Raw genomic sequence first — 18,710 nt, forward strand, 5'->3', positions numbered from 1 at the left:
TGAATATTATGAAAAATCATACGCTTGAATGTCTTTTCTTTTAGAGGAAACTTTAGAGCTTTATTCAACTAATGTATTCCTGTTGCAGTCTGCCAAAAGTGTAGAAGTTAGTCTCGTCGATCCAACTTTCAGACACACTTAGCGTGCAAGCTAGCTTCGCACACAAGTGCGCGGGTAGAAGCTACTTCTCGAACGATGTACAATTCTTCCACCTCTATTTTTTCAAGTGAGAAAGTTTTATCATAGAAATGACGGGCGCTATTTTTCAGTTGTTTGATTTTTCTACTATTCAGTCCATTTTGTCCCTGGCAGTGGATTGGAATCCTCTCCAAATGAACATTGTTCCTCTTCCCCTCACGACGCGACGCGACATAGCCCAAACACCCCCGTCAGCCCTCTGCCTTGCCTCTGGCGAGTTCCTATCCAAGCCCTCACCGGCGACGCCATCTTGAGCCTGGCGACTATCAAACACAATAAGCTGCGGAACAACGGCGGTCACTCGTGTGTGCCATGTCGACGCATTTACTGTCGCGGGGATGGGTGACTGCGCAGTTACCGTCCAATAAGCTAGATAACACATCCCTGTAACTTCATCCTCGCCACGAAAGCAGCCCACGCACGCGACCTCCCTCTCTCTCGTTTCCTCTTCCATCTAGCACCGTCGACACTAGCATCGCGAGCGGAAGAAGAACTGGCTTCGCTCTCCCACGCAAACACACCAACTTCATCACATTGAGGGAGGGATGTGTAGGAGGAGAAGGAAGGTGGCGGCGGCCGTTTCGATGTGTGATCTGCTCGATCAGGTCGAAGTGGCCGCCGGAAGGATGGGAGGAAGAAGCCGTTGTTGGCTGGCTGAGGGTCTGATAAGGATGAGGGGAAGCGGCTGCGAGCACGCCACCGGCGTAGGTTGATGGTGTAGTGCCTCGGCGGCTAGGATCAGTCAAGGTAGATGGGAAGCAACGAGCCAACGACCCCTCTCCCCCGAGCTCCATATCCTTGAGCGTCATGGAAACGAAAATGCTCCCCACCCGCATTGGTGAACCGTTCTCCTCGCCTTCATCGACGACAACGCCAGCTTCCCCAGCTAGGTAGATTTCATATAGATTTTCTCCTATAAATTGTTCTGATTTATTTCCTATAGTATTTTTCAAAGTCAGCTTTGTCGCCAAGGCAACACAACCGCTCAAATATAAAAGGTATATTTTCCCCTTTTCTTGATCGAAAAGTGATTAAAAGTCCAAAACCACGACCATGAGTGACGAAGCGGTAACCGGCGAGCGGTTTTGCTTCCCTTTATAAACTGTTCGGCTCCCTCTACATTCGCATCCCCAACCAAGAACACGATCGAGTTCACCATCCAATCCAGTTCCACATCCCCCGCTTTGATTCCGACCTGCATTAATCCCCTCCCATTCCCACCGATGATGCACAAGACTTCGTCGCTGTCGGAGCTGGGCTTCGACGCCGGCGACGCCTCGTCGGGCTTCTTCCGCGCGGTGGCCGACGGCTGCCCGCTGACACCCACCTCCTCCTCCGCCCCGCACCGCCGCCTCACCAAGGTCTCCGTCATCGGCGCGGGCAACGTGGGCATGGCCATCGCGCAGACCATCCTCACGCAGAACCTGGCGGACGAGATCGCGCTCGTCGACGCCCTCCCCGACAAGCTCCGCGGCGAGGCGCTCGACCTGCAGCACGCCGCGGCCTTCCTCCCGCGCGTGCGCATCGTCTCCGGAACCGACGCCGCCGTCACCAAGAACTCGGACCTCGTCGTCGTCACGGCCGGCGCCAGGCAGATCGCCGGGGAGACGAGGCTCAACTTGCTGCAGAGGAACGTGGCGCTGTACCGGAAGATCGTGCCGCCCGTGGCCGAGCACTCCCCGGACGCGCTGCTGCTCGTCGTGTCGAACCCCGTCGACGTCCTCACCTACGTGGCCTGGAAGCTGTCGGGGTTCCCGGCCAGCCGCGTCATCGGCTCCGGCACCAACCTCGACTCCTCCAGGTTCAGGTTCCTCGTCGCCGAGCACCTCGACGTCAGCGCGCAGGACGTGCAGGTATGTATCCAACGGTATGCTACACTACGCTGGATGAATGAAGAGCATTTGATTTGATCGAATGGATGGGTTGCAGGCGTACATGGTGGGTGAGCACGGCGACAGCTCGGTGGCGATCTGGTCGAGCATCAGCGTGGGCGGCATGCCGGCGCTCAAGTCGCTGCGGGACAGCCACCGGAGCTTCGACGAGGCGGCGCTGGAGGGCATCCGGCGGGCCGTGGTAGGGGGTGCCTACGAGGTGATCGGCCTCAAGGGCTACACCTCCTGGGCCATCGGCTACTCCGTGGCCAGCCTCGCGGCGTCCCTGCTCCGCGACCAGCGCCGGGTGCACCCGGTCTCCGTGCTCGCGGCGGGCTTCCACGGCATCTCCGACGGCCACGAGGTGTTCCTCAGCCTGCCGGCCCGGCTCGGCCGCGCAGGCGTCCTCGGTGTCGCCGAGATGGACCTCACCGAGGCAGAGGCCGCGCAGCTCCGCCGCTCCGCAAAGACGCTCTGGGAGAACTGCCAGCTACTTGGCCTCTGAGGAACCTATTGATCTACTTATTGTGACCCCAAATTCCGGAAGCATCTACGTACAAGGACTCTACTGCCATATATATGTTGCTCTATTGATGCTGGTGCTGCCACACGAATGCTTGTATAATTTTGGACTAATTTTTTTAGATCTGGAGCAGTACTAGTTTGGTGAAATAAAGTGAGAGATTTGTGCCAACATTTGCTAGTAAATTTATTTGAATAATCTTGGATGGTGTAGAAGATATGAACTTTCATGCCCAGCAGCTCTGCCAAGCTAATCTTGTGCCACTAGCTCCCAAACAAATTCAAACGCATGATTTCGCAAACGTAGTTAGATCGAGAGCCATAGACGTCTTGCTGCCGGAGAACAACTCGCCGGCAGCGTGTCACTGTGCAAATCTTTAGTTTACGAGGAAATCGATCGTGCTTTGCCTTGGATCGTATCGATCTCCCACTCACTCACTTGCCACTCACGTCCCGCACCTGATGGGAAAGGCTTCAGTAGTTTGGCGGGAAACCGGGACGCAGCCTCCGGTAAGTGGGATCCGTGCATGGTTTCGTACGTGCATCGCTTAACCCATCGATCGACGTCGACGTACGCCTTTGCTTTGATCGACGGCTACACCGTTTCTTGGGGGAGAGGCCCAGCTCGACGTACGTCTCCATCTGGCTGGGAGTGGGAAGAAAGAAAGAGCCCATCGACACACCATCAAAACGGTACGGTACGGCACGCTCCATCGACGTACCTGCTTCGTTGCTTCTCCTGCCTTCCGGCACGCTGGCCATAGTTTCCACCTTAGAGCATCTCCAACAGGCGCGCTAGAAGACGCGCCCGCACGGTAAAAATGCTTTTTAGCGCGCGTCGACCGGTTTCGCGCGCTCGAGCGGTGGCGGGAAACAAGCGCGCGCGGGGGAAAAAACGGCAGCTCGCGTGCAAGATTTGGCGCGCCGCTTCGCGCGCGTCTATAAAACTGCAGCGCCATCTGCCGCTCTCTCTCGCTCTCTCCACTGCTTTCCCTCCTCGCCGCCGAGCCGCCACCGCCGCGCCACCATGCCGCCTCACCGTCGGGGAGGTTCAGGCTACCGCGGCGTCCGCGTGCGCCCGTCCGGCACCTACTCCACCTCAATTCAGTCGGGCGGCGGCGTGCGCCTCGGCCTCGGAACCTTCGACACTGCCCAGGATGGCGCGCGCGCATACGACGCTGCGGCATGGCGCCTCCGCCGGTCACGTTGGGACATGAACTTCACCGACGTGTCGACGCGGGAGCGGGCACAGGAGTTGGTGCCTTTCCCGCGGCTTACCACTGACGAGGATCGTCGCAAACACCGGAGGCGGGAGCGCCGTCTTAGCCTGGCCGAGATGGACAAGGAAGCCATGGCGGTATGGAGGCAACGCTTCCCGCAAGACATCATCAACGAAAAACAGTTCTTCACCGAGAGGAGGGCGGAAAGGGAGGAGAGGAGGAAGGCGCGAGCCGCCTATCGCGAGGACAAGCGAACGCGGAAAGCGGTCGCTAAGTACAACATGGCGCTAGGAGATGCGTCGTCCTGGGACTCCCGCGACGAGCGGTTCCTTGACGCCTATGCTCAGACGTCGGAGGAGGACATCACCGAGGCAGAGTCTGAGTCGGAGAACGAGTAGTAGTAGAACTATATATCGTTGGAGAAGCCAGTTTTATTTTGTATCGTAGAAGCAGGCTATGTGGATGTAGTAGAACTATATATCGTTGGAGAAGTCAATTTTATTTTGTATCGTAGAAGCAGGCTATGTGGACGTAGTAGAACTATATATCGTTGGAGAAGCCAGTTTTATTTTGTATCGTAGAAGTAGGCTATGTGGACGTAGTAGAACTATATATCGTTGGAGAAGTCTGGATATACGCATTTTGTATCATGTGAAGCAGACTATGTGCGCTGCATTTTTTGCACGCTGCTGAAGCGACGCGCGCGCGCTGCATTGTAGCGCGGCTGTTGGAGCCAATACTGCGGTCCGCGCAAAACCAGACGAAGCGCGCGCGGCAAAGTAGTTTTTAGCACGCGGCGCGTTGCGCGTTTGTTGAAGATGCTCTTACCTTTTCATCGGTCAACGCTTCAAGATTTGGTTCTGGATGGGTGTTGTTGATATCACGAGAGATGGAAAAAATATATACATGATTGAACTCGGCTTCGGATGATTATTAAGACTATTCTCCTTCCCGTGCCCCTTCGCTGGTGCGAGCCAAGGCGCACAGCTAGGGCTTCCGTGCTTCTCGCCGGTGCCGCCGATTGTCCGCCTCGTCGTCTATGGTCCTAGGACTATGGACGCGCGATGGATCTCTGTTCTTGCCGGGGGGAGGCTTCCGTTTTTAGGTACTTTTTTAAGTTTTGTTAGAGTTTGTGTCATAATTAGAAAGACAAGACGGTGACGGCTTACTGAAGATGGAATAAAGTTCTCCCCGCCTAGCCCCCATTTGGGCTGTGTTTCTAGCATCATCCGAGGGCGTATGGAGGTGTGTCTTTGGTGGATCTTGTGGGATCCGATTGGCGTTTGTCTTCGCTGGATCCGCTTGGATCTAGTCTTCGTTCGTCTGCGTCAGTATGTCTGCGGGTTGGATCCTTCTGATCTACACTTTTTTTTAATGGTGGTGGTTGTTGTTTTGACATGCTTATCCTATGTGGCGTTAGCACGATCACTTTATGGCTGTCTACTACAATATTGTTTGCCCAGCTCCAATGAAGGAGGGCGATGATGGCGACACATCTTCGGCTTGCTTCTATGCTTGTAGTCGTGGCTAAGTGGTCTTCGGACCTGGATGTAATTTTTTTTGTGCTCTATGTAGTACCTTGACAGATCAAAAGTTTTCTCCCAAAAAAAATCGGCTTGAGATGTGCTCACGGGAAAGCGATCTCATGGTCATGGGATTTAACTGCATACTGGCCATGCTATGCGCGACGACACGTCGCGCCTCTCTAATTGTTTTGTGTGTAATAACTAATCTTTTATATTTTATTTAAAGTTGTATCTGTTTGGCATATATTTATCAAAAATGTGTACTCCATGACAACATATCAAGAATTAGCATATACAATCTCAACTCTGAGACTCATCATGAAGATATCAAAAATTACATATCAGCATAATTAATTTTATCACCAAGTATGATCAATCTACAAATGATAGCTATCTGATATGCAATCCTCTCTTTCATCATATGCCATGAGCTGCTGGCCTGATTAATTATACATTCCTTCATGTAGATCCACTCGAGCGCCTCTTTCTCGTGTGCTGCTCCGTCGCCACTCGAGGGGCGCTTGTCGGAGTAATGGGCCACGGGTAGGCTAACCCGAGTCTCAAAACCTTTCAAAGCATCGGGGCAGACTGCGCCCCTCAAGACCCCACGATGAAGAGCCACCTTCTGGGAGTCGGCAGCAACTGTCCCTCACGGCCGAGTTTCAGGGACGACTTTGAATTAAGCCGACTCTTGGCTGACGACTTCGAGATGAGCCGACTCTCGGCTGGCGACTCCAAGATAAGACGACTATGGGAGTCGGCCCGCGACTCCAACCACCTCCTTCCTTCGCCACGATGGACGGGGCGGAGTACGGCCGCAGCGTGGCCGTCTCTACCCCGCTTACGAGGGGCTGGCATGGCTACAGTGCGCCGTATCGCTGGAGATCTCCATCGTGGCGCGGCACTGTTGCCATGCCTGCCCTGACCTCAGCCCCCGTGGGCGGCGCACTGTGCCCACGACGGCCTACCTGTACGGCCCGGAGACGGCGGGACCGCCCGTCAGCGGGAGAACAGAAGACGGCGAGAGCGCCCCGAAGACGGGCCCGTGGGAGTCGCCCCCCTGGAGTCGGCCGACCCCTCCCACGGGCCCCGCACGCCATTAACCAGACAAGACGGGGAATGGTGACAGTGATCGTCCGCCAGACGGCGGCACTATTGCCATGACCCCATGACCAAGCCAGCGTCATCAGAAGCACCGCTACAGTACCAGGCCTGTTAGCAGGGCCCGCCAGTCGGCGGGCCCCAGTAGTCGGCGGAGAAGACGGCGGCCTGAGAGACAGACGGCTAGGACCCGCGCCCAGCCGGATTACCATAATAAGCCCCCCGGGGCACCCATGAAAGGGGAATAGCTTCTCTAGGATTAGACCCGATCATATAGGAAGGAAGGAGCTAGCCTTGCCCTCTCCTACCTCCAGAAAACAGCTCTAGGAGCATCCTTGTATTCACTTTGCCGTAGTGATCATGCGGAGACCCCGCAAAGCAGCAGTAGGGGTGTTATCTCCTCGGAGAGCCGTGAAGCTGGGTAAGATCCGCCGGCGTGCATGTCTTCGCCTCATCCCGCTTCCGGGAACCGGCGACGTTCTACTCGCTCCCACCATGATAAGCCATCCGTTGGCATATGTCGTACCCAACCCTCGACATTTGGCGCCCACCGTGGGGCGAGGTGCACCGTCGTCCGGAGACCTGCTCTGGACGGGAACCCTTTTCCTCCCTGGCGAGCACAGCCAGCCCGGCACGCCAGATGGAGTCTGCGCCGACGCGCTGCACGGCGCTGAGATCACATGCGCAGCCAGCTGCCTCGCCGAACTTATCGGCGAGGTTCGCCTCTCCGATGAGCCTGCGTCCGATGCAGGCACGAGCGGCCCCGAGAGCCTCCTCGCGGGTCTCCTCGACCAACTCCACGTCGCCGGCGAGCCTGCCGTGGACCTGGAGTCCATAGGATCCACCGACCCGATGCTGGTCGACTCCGACACCGCGTTGCTCGACGCGTTCCCCACCAACGTGGTGGTCTACGACGAGCCGCTCCCTTGCGCGGGGAGTGACGGAAGCACCGTCACGGAGGTTCTCGTCCCCGACCATGGCGAGCGCTCCGGCGAAGGCGCTCACGACCCGCTCGACGCGGCTCTGCGAGACCTATCCGCGCCGATTCCGGGAGACGCTGACGCCGAGACGCTGGAGGCGCGCCGCCTTCAGCTCGTCGAGGGCGCGAAGAAGCTGGCAAGGATGAGACGCTTGTCAGAAGCCTACCAGCGTGAGATGGATCGCGCCGTGGGCGGCTCGCCGGCTCCGACTGGGCCCAGCCGCCTAGGCGCGGTCCGGCAACGTGGCGTGACAATCGCCAAACTGTTTGGGGCCGATCGCCTGTGTACGCCACGCCTGCGGAGAACATTCGTGCCGCCCAGGCGGCGGCGGACGAGCTCGACAACTTCGAAGGCGAAGAGCGCCGCCTGATGACGGAGCGAGTTCAGCAGCTCCTCGACGCGGCTGCCACGCAGAACGAAGCCGGCTGCCGTACGGAAGCGCCGCAACGACAAAACGACGACCTGCCACCCCGCCGAGATCAAGGCGCAACGTCTTGGACGCCGACTGGCGGAGTCCGCGGAAAGAAAGACAAGGATCCGGTTGTCAGCCATAGTCGGACTCGCATCACCATCGAGCACGACCAAGACGGCCGCCCCAAAGCAGTGGAACGGCGGGACGACTATCTGCCTCCCCCTCCTCGCAGAGAAAGGCGAGTCTCCCCGCCACCCATAGAGCATCCGACTCTCGGCGACCGCCTTGGCCGCCGAGAGGGAGTCGAGGAGAATGACGCCCGCCACCGGATCGACCGACTCCACCGATCCCTGGCGCTGGAAGAAGAAGACGAGTTGGGTCCTCCCTGTTTTGGACCCCGCATCCGAGACGAGCCCTTTCCCAAAGGGTTCACGCTCCCCCGAGACACGCCCAAGTACACCGGCACCGTGAAGCCGGAGGACTGGCTGATCGATTACTCCACGGCCGTAAATATAGCGAACGGCAACAAACGTGTTGCCGTAAGGTATGTTCCACTCATGCTCCAGGGCACGGCCCGAACATGGTTGAACAGCCTGAAGCCCCGCAGCATCAACAGCTGGGTCGACTTCACCGATGCCTTCATCCACAACTTCACGAGTACGTACAAGCGACCTCCCAAGCCTCGCCAACTCTCCTTGTGCGTGCAAGGCCCCGACGAGTCCACTCGCGACTACCTCACGCGCTGGGCCGAGTTTCGGAACTCTTCCGAGGGCGTGCACGAGGTGCAGGATATCGAGTACTTTACTACCGGGTGCAGAGAAGGCACCCTCCTCAAGCACAAGCTCCTCTGCGACGAGCCAGAGACCCTCGACGAGCTGCTGGTCACAGCAGACAAGTACGCCACGGCCGACTCCTCCATGAAGGCGGAGATTCAAGTTAGTGCGACTGGCAAAGTAGCCCCTCAGGCTCCAAGAACTCTGGCTGGGGACACCAGTCGTGGGCAGCAGCAAAGCGACCACAAGCGCAAAGCCCCACAGCCGGCTTCCAACAGCCGGCAAGTGGCGACAGTCGAAGACCAACAGCCGGAGGAGCAGCCTCCGGTGAAGCGACAAAAAGGCGGCAAGTCCAACTGGTTGCCGGCCTTCTCCTACGAGAAGACTCTAGATGGCCCCTGCAAGTTCCACAGCGGCGTGAAGCCGTCAAACCACACCACCCGGAAATGCCACTGGCTCACCAGAATCGCCAAGGGAGACGGCCTACTCCCTCCCCCGCCTGCTGGGCCGCCGCCTCCACCGCCGCCCCAGCAGCCGGCTGTCAGTCCAGTTCCCAGATGAGCACGGAGCCTATGTGGTGTTCACCAGTGTGGCTGACGATCGACGCAGCAGGCGGTAGCAGCAGCAAGAGGTGAACGCAGTCGCGTCAGGCACTCAAGAGTTCATGGACTGGTCCGAAAGGCCTATCAGTTGGAGCAGAGCTGATCACCCAGAGGCGATGCCGAATCCGGGCTCCTACACCCTGGTCTTAGGCGCCACACTCGCCACAGGTAGGCGGGCCGCTCGTTTCTCGCGAGTGCTGATAGACGGAGCCAGCAGTATCAACATCCTATACAAGGATACCATGGAGAAGTTAGGAATCAAGCAAAGACAGCTTCAGAGCAGCCAGACTGTGTTCCACGGCATTGTTCCTAGTCTTTCCTGCTCGCCAATCGGCAAGATCCTGATAGACGTCCTCTTTGGGACAAAGATCATTTCCGCCGAGAGCCAGTTTGGTTTGAAGTGATGGACCTCGAAAGCCCATACCATGTGTTGCTTGGCCGACCTGCTTTGGCCAAGTTCATGGCGGTCCCCCACTACGCCTACCTCAAGATGAAGATGCCGAGTTCTAAGAAAATTCTAACCGTGGCCGGCGACTACAAAAAGTCGTCCGCTTGCGCGGCCAAAAGCAGTCGGCTGGCCGAGTCCTTGGTGATCGCGGCTGAGAAACGGCTTCTTGATCGGGTTGTGGCGATGGCCGGCAAGCAGCCCGAGATGTCGCCCGACCCCAAGGAGTCGGAAGCAGAAGGATCATTCAAGCCGGCCAGAGAAACGAAGAAGCTACCCTTGGACCCGGAGCACCCAGAGAGGTACGATGTCATAGGTACAAACCTTGACAGCAAATAGGAAGGCGAGCTCGTCGATTTCCTCCGTGAGAATCGAGACATCTTCGCATGGTCCCCTAAAGACATGCCAGGTGTACCGACAGAATTCGCCGAGCACAAGTTACATGTCCGGTCTGATGTGAAGCCCGTCAGGCAGCCCTTGCGCCGCCTGTCAGAAGAGAAGAGAAGAGTTGTTGGAGAAGAGATAGCCCGGCTCCTGGCAGCCGGCTTCATTATGGAAGTGTTTTTCCCAGAGTGGCTAGCAAACTCAGTCCTGGTGCTGAAGAAGAACAAGAAGTGGCGGATGTGTATCGACTACACAAGCCTCAACAAAGCCTGCCCCAAGGATCCATTCGCTCTGCCGAGAATTGATCAGGTGATAGACTCCACAGCCGGATGCGAGATGTTGAGTTTCTTAGATGCATATTCTGGATATCACCAGATCAAGCTGAACCCGGCTGACAGACTGAAGACCGCCTTCATCACACCGTTTGGTGCCTTCTGCTACCTAACCATGACGTTCGGCTTGAGGAATGCCGGCGCCACCTTTCAGCGTTGCATGCAGAAGTGCCTCCTCAAGCAATTCGGCAGAAATGCCCACGTCTACGTGGATGATGTGGTGGTGAAGACGGAAAAGCGTGGAACACTGCTGGAAGACCTCAAGGAAACCTTTGAGAATCTGCGCCGATTCCAGATCAAGCTCAACCCCGAGAAGTGTGTCTTCGGAGTACCAGGCAGCCAACTCCCTGGCTTCCTGGTCTCTGAACGCGGCATAGAGTGCAACCCTGTGAAGATCAAGGCCATCGAGAGGATGGAAGCACCCAGACGACTGCTAGATGTGCAAAAGTTCACCGGCTATTTGGCGTCCATCAGCCGATTCATCAGTCGGCTGGGCGAGAAGGCTCTCCCCTTATATCAGCTCATGAAGAAGACGACCTTTTTTGAGTGGACTCCCAAGGCGGACGAAGCTTTTCTCCAACTAAAGAAAATGTTGACTACGCCCCCTGTGCTGGCGGCCCCGACTCCCAAAGAGCCCATGCTCCTATACATTGCCGCCACCAGTCGGGTAGTCAGCACAGTTATGGTAGTTGAGCGCAAGGAGGAAGGCAAGGCGGTACCTGTCCAGAGACCGGTATATTACCTGAGCGTGGTACTATCAACCTCCAAGCAGAACTACCCCCACTACCAGAAGATGTGCTACGGCGTGCACTTTGCCGCCAAGAAATTGAAGCCTTACTTCCAAGAGCATACAATCACTGTGGTCTGCACAGCCCCACTTGCCGAGATCATCGAAAGCCGAGATACTTCTGGCCGAGTGGCCAAATGGGCCATCGATCTGGCTCCCTACACCATCTACTACCAGCCCCGCACCGCCATCAAGTCGCAAGCACTGGCCGACTTCCTCGTCGACTAAGCCGAGACCCAGTACCTGCCGCCAGCGCCCCACTCCACCCATTGGCGGATGCATTTCGACGGCTCCAAGATGTGCACTGGCTTGGGAGCCGGCGTCGTCCTCACTTCCCCCAAAGACGATAAGCTCAGATATGCGCTGCAGATCCATTTTGCCGCCTCCAACAACGTCGCTGAGTACGAGGCCACTACAAGAAATATGTTAATACGTGACAGTTCTGATCCGTCATGGATGATTGGAAAACTGTCATGGGTGACCGTCCATGACGAACTCGAAATCCGTCATGTATATCGCGTCATAATTTGATAGCATACCTTACATGACGGTTCTTGTCCATCATGGATTTGCCTCAGGCCCGCCCAGGCCCAATCCATTGTGACGGAACAAGCCGTCATCTACTAACGCCACATAGGATTTATTGTTGACCAATTTAAATGACGTGGCTGCCTACGTGGATACTATTTTCCGTCACAAAATTCGTCATGGTTGAGCACATTAGGCCATTTCTTTGTATTCAATTTTCAGTCAATGCATTTTTTCTAGCATAATACATTACACAAATCATAGTGCCAAATTTGGCTGAAGAAAAAATACTTCAAAATGCCCTGTAGTATTTACACAGCCATCCATCGGTACATACAACATAGCAGTTTACAAAACCTCCCTGAAATGATTATTTACAACATGAATTGACAAAATACAACACATAGCAAGGTTAGGACCATCAAAATCCAATTTACTTCAACAACGTATATAAAAATTTCTTATTCAATTTCTTGCAATCGACACTCTTCATGGCAACTATCATCTAATATATCTGTCCAAAAACAGAACAAACATTAGACATTTTTAGATATGAGTAATTTTGTTAGAACCAACAAAAGGGGTGTCATTTTATCAAGTTTCAAGATAAAATTTCAGTTGTATGTACGTTGGAAGAACAAAAAGATTTTGAAAATTGTACGTAGAAATACTGATGAGAAGTTACAACAATTTTGTACGAACAACCATGTTATAAACCTGACCACCAAAACTACAAAAATATTATATACTCTACACTGAAGATGATTATAACTTAATAACAAATGAATGTAGGTATAGGGAAATATTACAAGTGTTGATGTAGCGAACAATACCCCAGGTTGGCCCTCTGTGGCTCCGTGCAGAAGATAATTGGTTGTAGAGAAACCCTTAGTATGCTGGTGACATGAGCATACTCCCGTAACTAGCACTTCTCACAAAGTGCACTCCTTGCCGGTACCTACATAAATGGTTGCTGACTGAACAAGTTCGCATGCACATCTCTGAAATATAACAAGGAACCTACTTTTGGTAGCACGAAACAGACTTGTTGCTGCTGTGGAATATATTTTGGTTACATGGCTGCGTCTGGTATAGAACAAAAGCTGACCCATTATAAGGTATGGTTAAGTGAACAAACTGCCATGTGCTGGCAAGTTATGTTGCCTACAGTGAGGATTTAAACTAGCTAATGACACGCCTGGTTATGAATACACATTGATTTCTATACATATTAGATGGAACATAAAGCTGCAAGAATATGGATGATAAGCTGCCCAGAGTTATACTCCACCACTGGAACAAAATTAAAATGAGCCAGGGAATGCAAAACAATTAAAATGAGCTAGGGAATGATAATTTACAACACAATTTGATAAATGATACAGATTATAAACAGTAAACTAATAATTTGCTCCTAGAGCTGAATCATTTCCAAGGAAAGCAAACATGATAATACTAACGGTTCCGCCTTTCGATCAAACAACATGCAGATGTACCACCCACCAGTTCCAAACAGATTAGCTAAAGGGGTCACGACTAACAAGGATAACTGAAGAATGAACCCTGTCAGACAGTAAGCCCATCATTACAAGGGCCTAGAAACCAAAATGTATTCATATATATATTCAGTCAAAGTTAAACCAAATTGATACATACAAACTGAACCAAAGCATGGTTATTCATGTTTATCTATAGATGCAGGAACCATCCAGATTGTTTCAGTCAAAATTAAAACATATGTATGTATGTACAGATGTAAATGTCATCTAGATTTTGGGGTAGAGGGGGGAGGGCAAAGAAGATCACCATGTCCACATTGCAAGTGTTGAGTCCAGCAAGAGGCGAATCCACACACGTGAGGACGACCTGTACATCGCCGGATGGGTGGACGGCGTTCAGGGGCGGGGTTGCCCGAGCTGTACCGGCGCATGTCCTTGGAGATAGAGGACGAGAAGGAGCACCAACGTTCACCGCCGTCATCGTTGAGACAAGGCCATCGCGCTCAAGCTTGCCCCAAACATGCCGCTGCGTGCGCCGCGTCAGCACATCCTGCAAGAGGAGGGCCTCCGTGCCGTCTTGTTCCAGGAGCACCATCCAGCAGGCGCCGGAGCCGCGCCGGCACGAAACATTTGATTTCTGAAGGTTCACATCCATTTCACCCGTAGGTGCTTGGTCTAGTTAAAAAACAGAATGAGCTACTCGGTTATGCATGGTATTTCTCATAAAATAAGTAGATTATTGAGTGGAAACCTATACAGAGACTCTCACAGCAAGGGTTTCAGTTGCATCCGACCCCTTCTCCTAGCACTTGCAGCACCTTCTCCTCTCACCATCCTACAAGCAAAAAAATTGTGTCCATTTCAGTCCCAGTTGTAGTACAACCAGTGAACCCAAATGACCAATTGATGTCCCCAACGCCATTTTCAGTTCAACGAGATTCAGTTACTATAGCATTTACTAAAATAGAGGCATACAGATCTAAGGATTTTAATAAAACAACAAACAATTCGTGGTCTAGGTTGTTGTTTTAGCAGCAAATAGAGGCATGCAATTGTAATAAGGGAAAGCAACAGAGGCATACCATAGGCAACGTGGTCGAGCAGGAACGAAGATGACAACCCCTCTCTCCTCAGGTGCATCCCATTCTTCATTTTTCTCCCTGCATCGCCTCACCCCTCTCCCTGCATAGAGTTGCTGGTGCAGGTGCCTGTGTGAGGAAGAAAACCAAGAGAAAATGCATGCCTCGGAGAAGGAATTGGAAGAAGGGCAGATCGAAGAGGGGAACAGAGAAGGGGGCAGACCTGGATGGGGGTCAGAGTAGCGGAGCTTGACATCAGCGTCCATGGGATCTCCTCACGCACGGCCGAGCAGAAGCAACGGGAGGAAACAGTGCTCCTGTCCCATACCGGTAAATCCCGTAGCCTTTGCAAGGAGGGAGAGGTGCCTGCGACCATCCCAGATCTGGCTGCCACCATGGCCGCCGCCATGGTTGGTCGATCTCCCTCTCCTCTCTGAGGAGAGGAGGGGAGGGAGGGGGAGACGGAGAGGGTGGGAGGATGGTGGCTTGGGGGATATGGGCGGCGAGATGTGAGGGCGCCGGTGGGTGGCGAATCTAAATCCAGAGCCGGAGGAGAGAGGGAGAGGTGGCGGCGGCTGTGGGTGGATAGGGTTTTTGGGGTGTGGGAGGGAGGCGCGAGGTGTGGGACGGTGTGTATAAATGCGTTGGCTCCGAGCCTCCCATTTTTTAGAGAGCGCGTAGACGACTTGAATGTTTTATTCTCCCCGCGCTTTCTTCAAACCTATTTCAAACTTTTTTTGTTTAGGGGTACTAGGATTTTATTCATAAAATTGCTGGAATACGTGTATTATCTGGGAATTTGGTATCTTTAACCTTTTGATGCAGGTCGAGCTTCGTGTTGTCCTCAGGTGTGTCTTCCATACTAGTATATTCAAATTGGTGCTAGCTAATTTCATTACGATTCTTTCTTGTTTAACATTATTACATATTCAAATTACAATGTAACTCAAATGGTAACGCCACATCAACAGAAGAAGGTCATGATGGTGTATAAAGGAAAAATAACTAGGTCCGATTGGTCGATCCATGACAGTTTTCGTGACGGTACTTCCACGTCTGTCATGAGGGGGCTACCTACTTGGGCCCAAATGGATCTTGCTAATCGGTGACGGTTTCCATGACAGATTTCCAGAACGTCACCAGAAATCCGTCATGGATTAACATATTTCTTGTAGTGCGGCGCTCATTCACGGGCTCCGGCTTGCCAAAGAACTCGGCATTCGCCGGATCCTGTGTTATGGCGACTCTGACTTGGTGGTCCAGCAGTCATCTGGCGACTGGGACGCCAAGGATGCAAACATGGCGAGCTACCGCTTCCTCGTGCAGCAACTCAGCGGATACTTCAAGGGGTGCGAGTTCCTCAACGTGCCAAGGAATGACAACGACCAAGCAGACGCCTTGGCACGAATCGGCTCCACCCACCAAGCAATACCATCCGGCGTCGCCCTTCGGCGCCTCCTCAAGCCGTCTGTCAAGCCTTCACCAAAATCAGACTCCATCTTTGTGCCGGCTCCACCCGAAGAAGTCGGATCCGACTCCAAGAGCGCTCCAGTCGAAGTCGGCCCGGGGACTTCAGAACCCTGCCCGGGGACTGTGGCGACCAATCCGATGACTCCAGAACTCGGCCTGGGGACTGTTCCAGTCGGCCCGGGGACTTCGTCAATCCAGCAAGCGGCTGCGGACTCCAACCCGCCGCCTCCCAGCCCAGCCGCCCTCGTCCAAGTCGCAGTACTGGTAGTCGAAGAAATAACAGCACCCTCATGGGCACAGCCCATCCTCAAGTTCCTGGTGAGCAAAGAACTGCCAATTGATGAAACCTTGGCTCGGCAAGTACAACGCCGAGCGGCAGCCTACACCATAGTCAACAGAGAGTTGGTCAGGCACAGCGTCACTGGCGTCTACCAACGTTGCGTCGAGCCAGAGCAAGGCCAAGCGATTCTCAAAGATATCCATCAGGGCGAGTGCGGCCACCATGCGGCTTCAAGAGCACTCATCGCCAAAGCATTTCGACACGGTTTCTTCTGGCCGACTGCCCTAGAAAAGGCCAAAGAATTGGTTCAAAAGTGCAAAGGGTGCCAGAAGTTCCGCTCCAAGCCACATCAGTCGGCTTCGGCACTCAAGACTATCCCCATCGCCTGGCCCTTTGCGGTTTTGGGCCTGGATATGGTGGGACCATTCAAAATAGCCCGAGGTGGCCTAACTCACTTACTCATCGCGGTGGACAAGTTCACCAAGTGGATAGAAGTAAAGCCCATCAAGAAGTTGAATGGTCCGACTGTGGTGACTTTCATCGCCGACATCACGACTCGGTACGGCATACCGCACATCATCATCACCGACAATGGCACAAACTTTGCCAAAGGTGCCTTGGCCCGTTTCTGCGTGACTCAGGGCATCCGACTGGACTTAGCGTCCGTTGCCCATCCGCAGTCAAACGGCCAGGTAGAGCGAGCAAACGGCCTCATCCTGTCTGGCATCAAGCCTCGACTGGTCGAATCACTAGAGCATTCGGCCGGCTGTTGGCTTGACGAGTTGCCAACCGTCCTCTGGAGTCTGTGCACGACTCCAAACAAGTCAACCGGCTTCACACCCTTCTTCCTCGTCTACGGTGCTGAAGCCGTCATCCCAACGGACATAGAGTTCGACTCTCCGCGAGTCACCATGTACACCGAGGAAGAAGCAGAAGAAGCACGTCAAGACGATGTCGATCTGCTGGAAGAGGGCCGGTTGTTGGCACTCAGCCGGGCCAGCATCTACCAGCAGAGCCTGTGCCGATACTACAACAGGAAGGTCAGGCCGAGATCTTTCCAAGAGGGCGACCTTGTGCTCCGGCTGATCCAGCGAACAGCCGGCCAGCACAAGCTATCGACGCCTTGGGAAGGCCCCTTCATTATCAGCAAGGTGCTGGGAAACGACTCCTACTACCCGATCGACGCTCAGAAGCCCCGAGCACGCAAGAGGGACGACTCCGGCAAAGAGATGGAGCGCCCATGGAATGCAAATCTTCTCCGAAGATTTTACAGTTGATGCAGTATGTATCATGCTACCCTTTGTATTAAAGTACCAAGACTTCGGGCCCCCCGAGACGAGCTCGGGGACTGCCCTTTTTTGTTATGATAAGAATTATGCCTTCGAGTATATTACTCTGTGTTATGCCGCTTGGCACCGGGCTCGACTAGTCGGCCCGGGGACTCGCCGCCTCGCGCTATGAAATGCTTCCCGCAGTCAGACAAGTAGTGTGTGGCGCCTAAGCCGTCTCCTGTCAGAAGCCGCAGCTTGCAGAGCGACTGTTTGGTAGGCAGGAGTAAGGAAGAACGGGCGCCCACACGAAAAATGGCTCAGGACCCAAAGCACAAACATAGCCTAAGACGGCTTCCAGCCTCTCTCAAGCAAAAGCCGACTCATGAGTAGTCGGCTTGCCTCTTTCTTCTAGCCTCTCTTAAGTGAAGCCGACTCGTAAGTAGTCGGCTTACCTCTTTCTATCCGACTTGTTAAAAAGACTCTAAAATGGCCAAGTACTTGCCTTCCCAAAGTAGCCAAGCGTTTGATCCAGTGGCAGTCCACAGAGCGGTTGTCCGACTGGCAAGGCGGTGACTAAGGGAAGGCAGCAAAGGAAAAAGCCAAAAGAGCAATGAGCAAGGAAAGATAGAACTCGGATAAATATTTACATAACATAGGCCCTTGGCCGAATCTTCAAGTAGAAGTTCAAAATACACCTCGCGGGTGGAATTGTTCGGATTAACAAAGTTCTTCAAAGAGTACTAAGGTAGATAAAATGAAGGCAAAGACGGCAGCCTAGGAGGCGGCATCCGGGTTCGGAGGATCGGAGGAGACGGCGGTGTCAGGCGCCGGGGCGGCCGGCTGGGCAGTCTCGGCTTGATCGTCTCCGGCGGCAGCCGCCTTCTCTGGACGCGGCTCGTTGCTGGAGGCGCGGTCGAGCTGAGGCTGGTCGCCCGTTCCGTCTTCTGGCGCCTCCGTCTCACCTTCGTCCTCCGCCTCGCCTTCCTCCTCGGCGCTGGAAGCAATCACCTCCGCCGAGTCCTCGTCGTAATCTGGATTCATCTCGAACCACTCCGGCGGCGCCTCCCTGCTGTTTTCAGCCCGATCAGGGACGAAGATGCTGGTAAGGGCATAGTCGGCAATCGCCGCAGCACGAGCGACGAGGGCATCTTCCATAGCTACCAGCTCCGGGCCTCTGACCGGAACGCGGCCAGACGGTCCAGGTCCAGCCCTGGATACCATGCCTTGACGAATTCCAAGGCCCGGCGCGCTCTAGCCCGGGCCGAGGAACCCTTCCAAGCTTCAAGACGACCAGCTGCGATCTCCAGCAAGTCGGCAGTCCGACTGGCAGTGCGCAGAACCGGCATGTCTGGCCATAGGGCGGCAATGGCCTGGGCGCCAGCACGCTGAAGCCGTCGCAGCATCCGATGGGCCGGCCGCAGACGAGCCTC

General features: G+C 54.4%; 2 protein-coding genes across 9 annotated transcripts; one reads left to right on the top strand and one right to left on the bottom strand.

Annotated features, from left to right (window-relative positions):
• Positions 1 to 1,342: 1,342 nt before the first annotated feature.
• On the top strand, positions 1,343 to 2,732 carry LOC123040414 (L-lactate dehydrogenase B). The gene is made up of 2 exons (XM_044463264.1): positions 1,343 to 2,051; positions 2,128 to 2,732. The coding sequence occupies exons 1-2, from the start codon at positions 1,422 to 1,424 to the stop codon at positions 2,572 to 2,574; spliced, it is 1,077 nt and encodes a 358-aa protein (XP_044319199.1). The 5' UTR covers positions 1,343 to 1,421; the 3' UTR covers positions 2,575 to 2,732.
• A 9,210-nt stretch (positions 2,733 to 11,942) lies between these two features.
• On the bottom strand, positions 11,943 to 14,887 carry LOC123043470 (uncharacterized). 8 transcript variants are annotated; one of them, XR_006419212.1, is made up of 4 exons: positions 14,483 to 14,886; positions 14,263 to 14,388; positions 13,950 to 14,015; positions 11,970 to 13,855 (listed from the first exon to the last, which is right to left on the bottom strand). XR_006419212.1 is itself a non-coding variant. In XM_044465926.1 (4 exons), the coding sequence occupies exons 1-4, from the start codon at positions 14,666 to 14,668 to the stop codon at positions 13,721 to 13,723; spliced, it is 462 nt and encodes a 153-aa protein (XP_044321861.1). In that variant the 5' UTR covers positions 14,669 to 14,886; the 3' UTR covers positions 11,970 to 13,720. The 8 variants fall into 8 exon arrangements, 2 of the variants coding, with proteins under 2 accessions (XP_044321861.1, XP_044321862.1); XM_044465926.1 differs by having other exon boundaries at positions 11,970 to 13,817; positions 14,263 to 14,375; XM_044465927.1 differs by having other exon boundaries at positions 14,263 to 14,375; positions 14,483 to 14,884.
• Positions 14,888 to 18,710: the final 3,823 nt, after the last annotated feature.

Source organism: Triticum aestivum, chromosome 2B, assembly GCF_018294505.1.
Source record: "Triticum aestivum cultivar Chinese Spring chromosome 2B, IWGSC CS RefSeq v2.1, whole genome shotgun sequence".
Lineage (NCBI taxonomy): Eukaryota > Viridiplantae > Streptophyta > Magnoliopsida > Poales > Poaceae > Triticum > Triticum aestivum.

Bases quoted from the DNA above. Each gene is read 5' to 3' on its own strand.
- LOC123040414 (XM_044463264.1), top strand. From the start codon at position 1,422: ATGATGCACAAGACTTCGTCGCTGTCGGAGCTGGGCTTCGACGCCGGC. The intron at 2,052-2,127 runs GTATGTATCCAA...GATGGGTTGCAG, and splicing joins TCAGCGCGCAGGACGTGCAG to GCGTACATGGTGGGTGAGCA.
- LOC123043470 (XM_044465926.1), bottom strand. From the start codon at position 14,668: ATGGCGGCGGCCATGGTGGCAGCCAGATCTGGGATGGTCGCAGGCACC. The intron at 14,016-14,262 runs GTATGCCTCTGT...TTTTGCTTGTAG, and splicing joins GCTCGACCACGTTGCCTATG to GATGGTGAGAGGAGAAGGTG. The intron at 13,818-13,949 runs GTGAGAGTCTCT...GTGAACCTTCAG, and splicing joins ATGCAACTGAAACCCTTGCT to AAATCAAATGTTTCGTGCCG.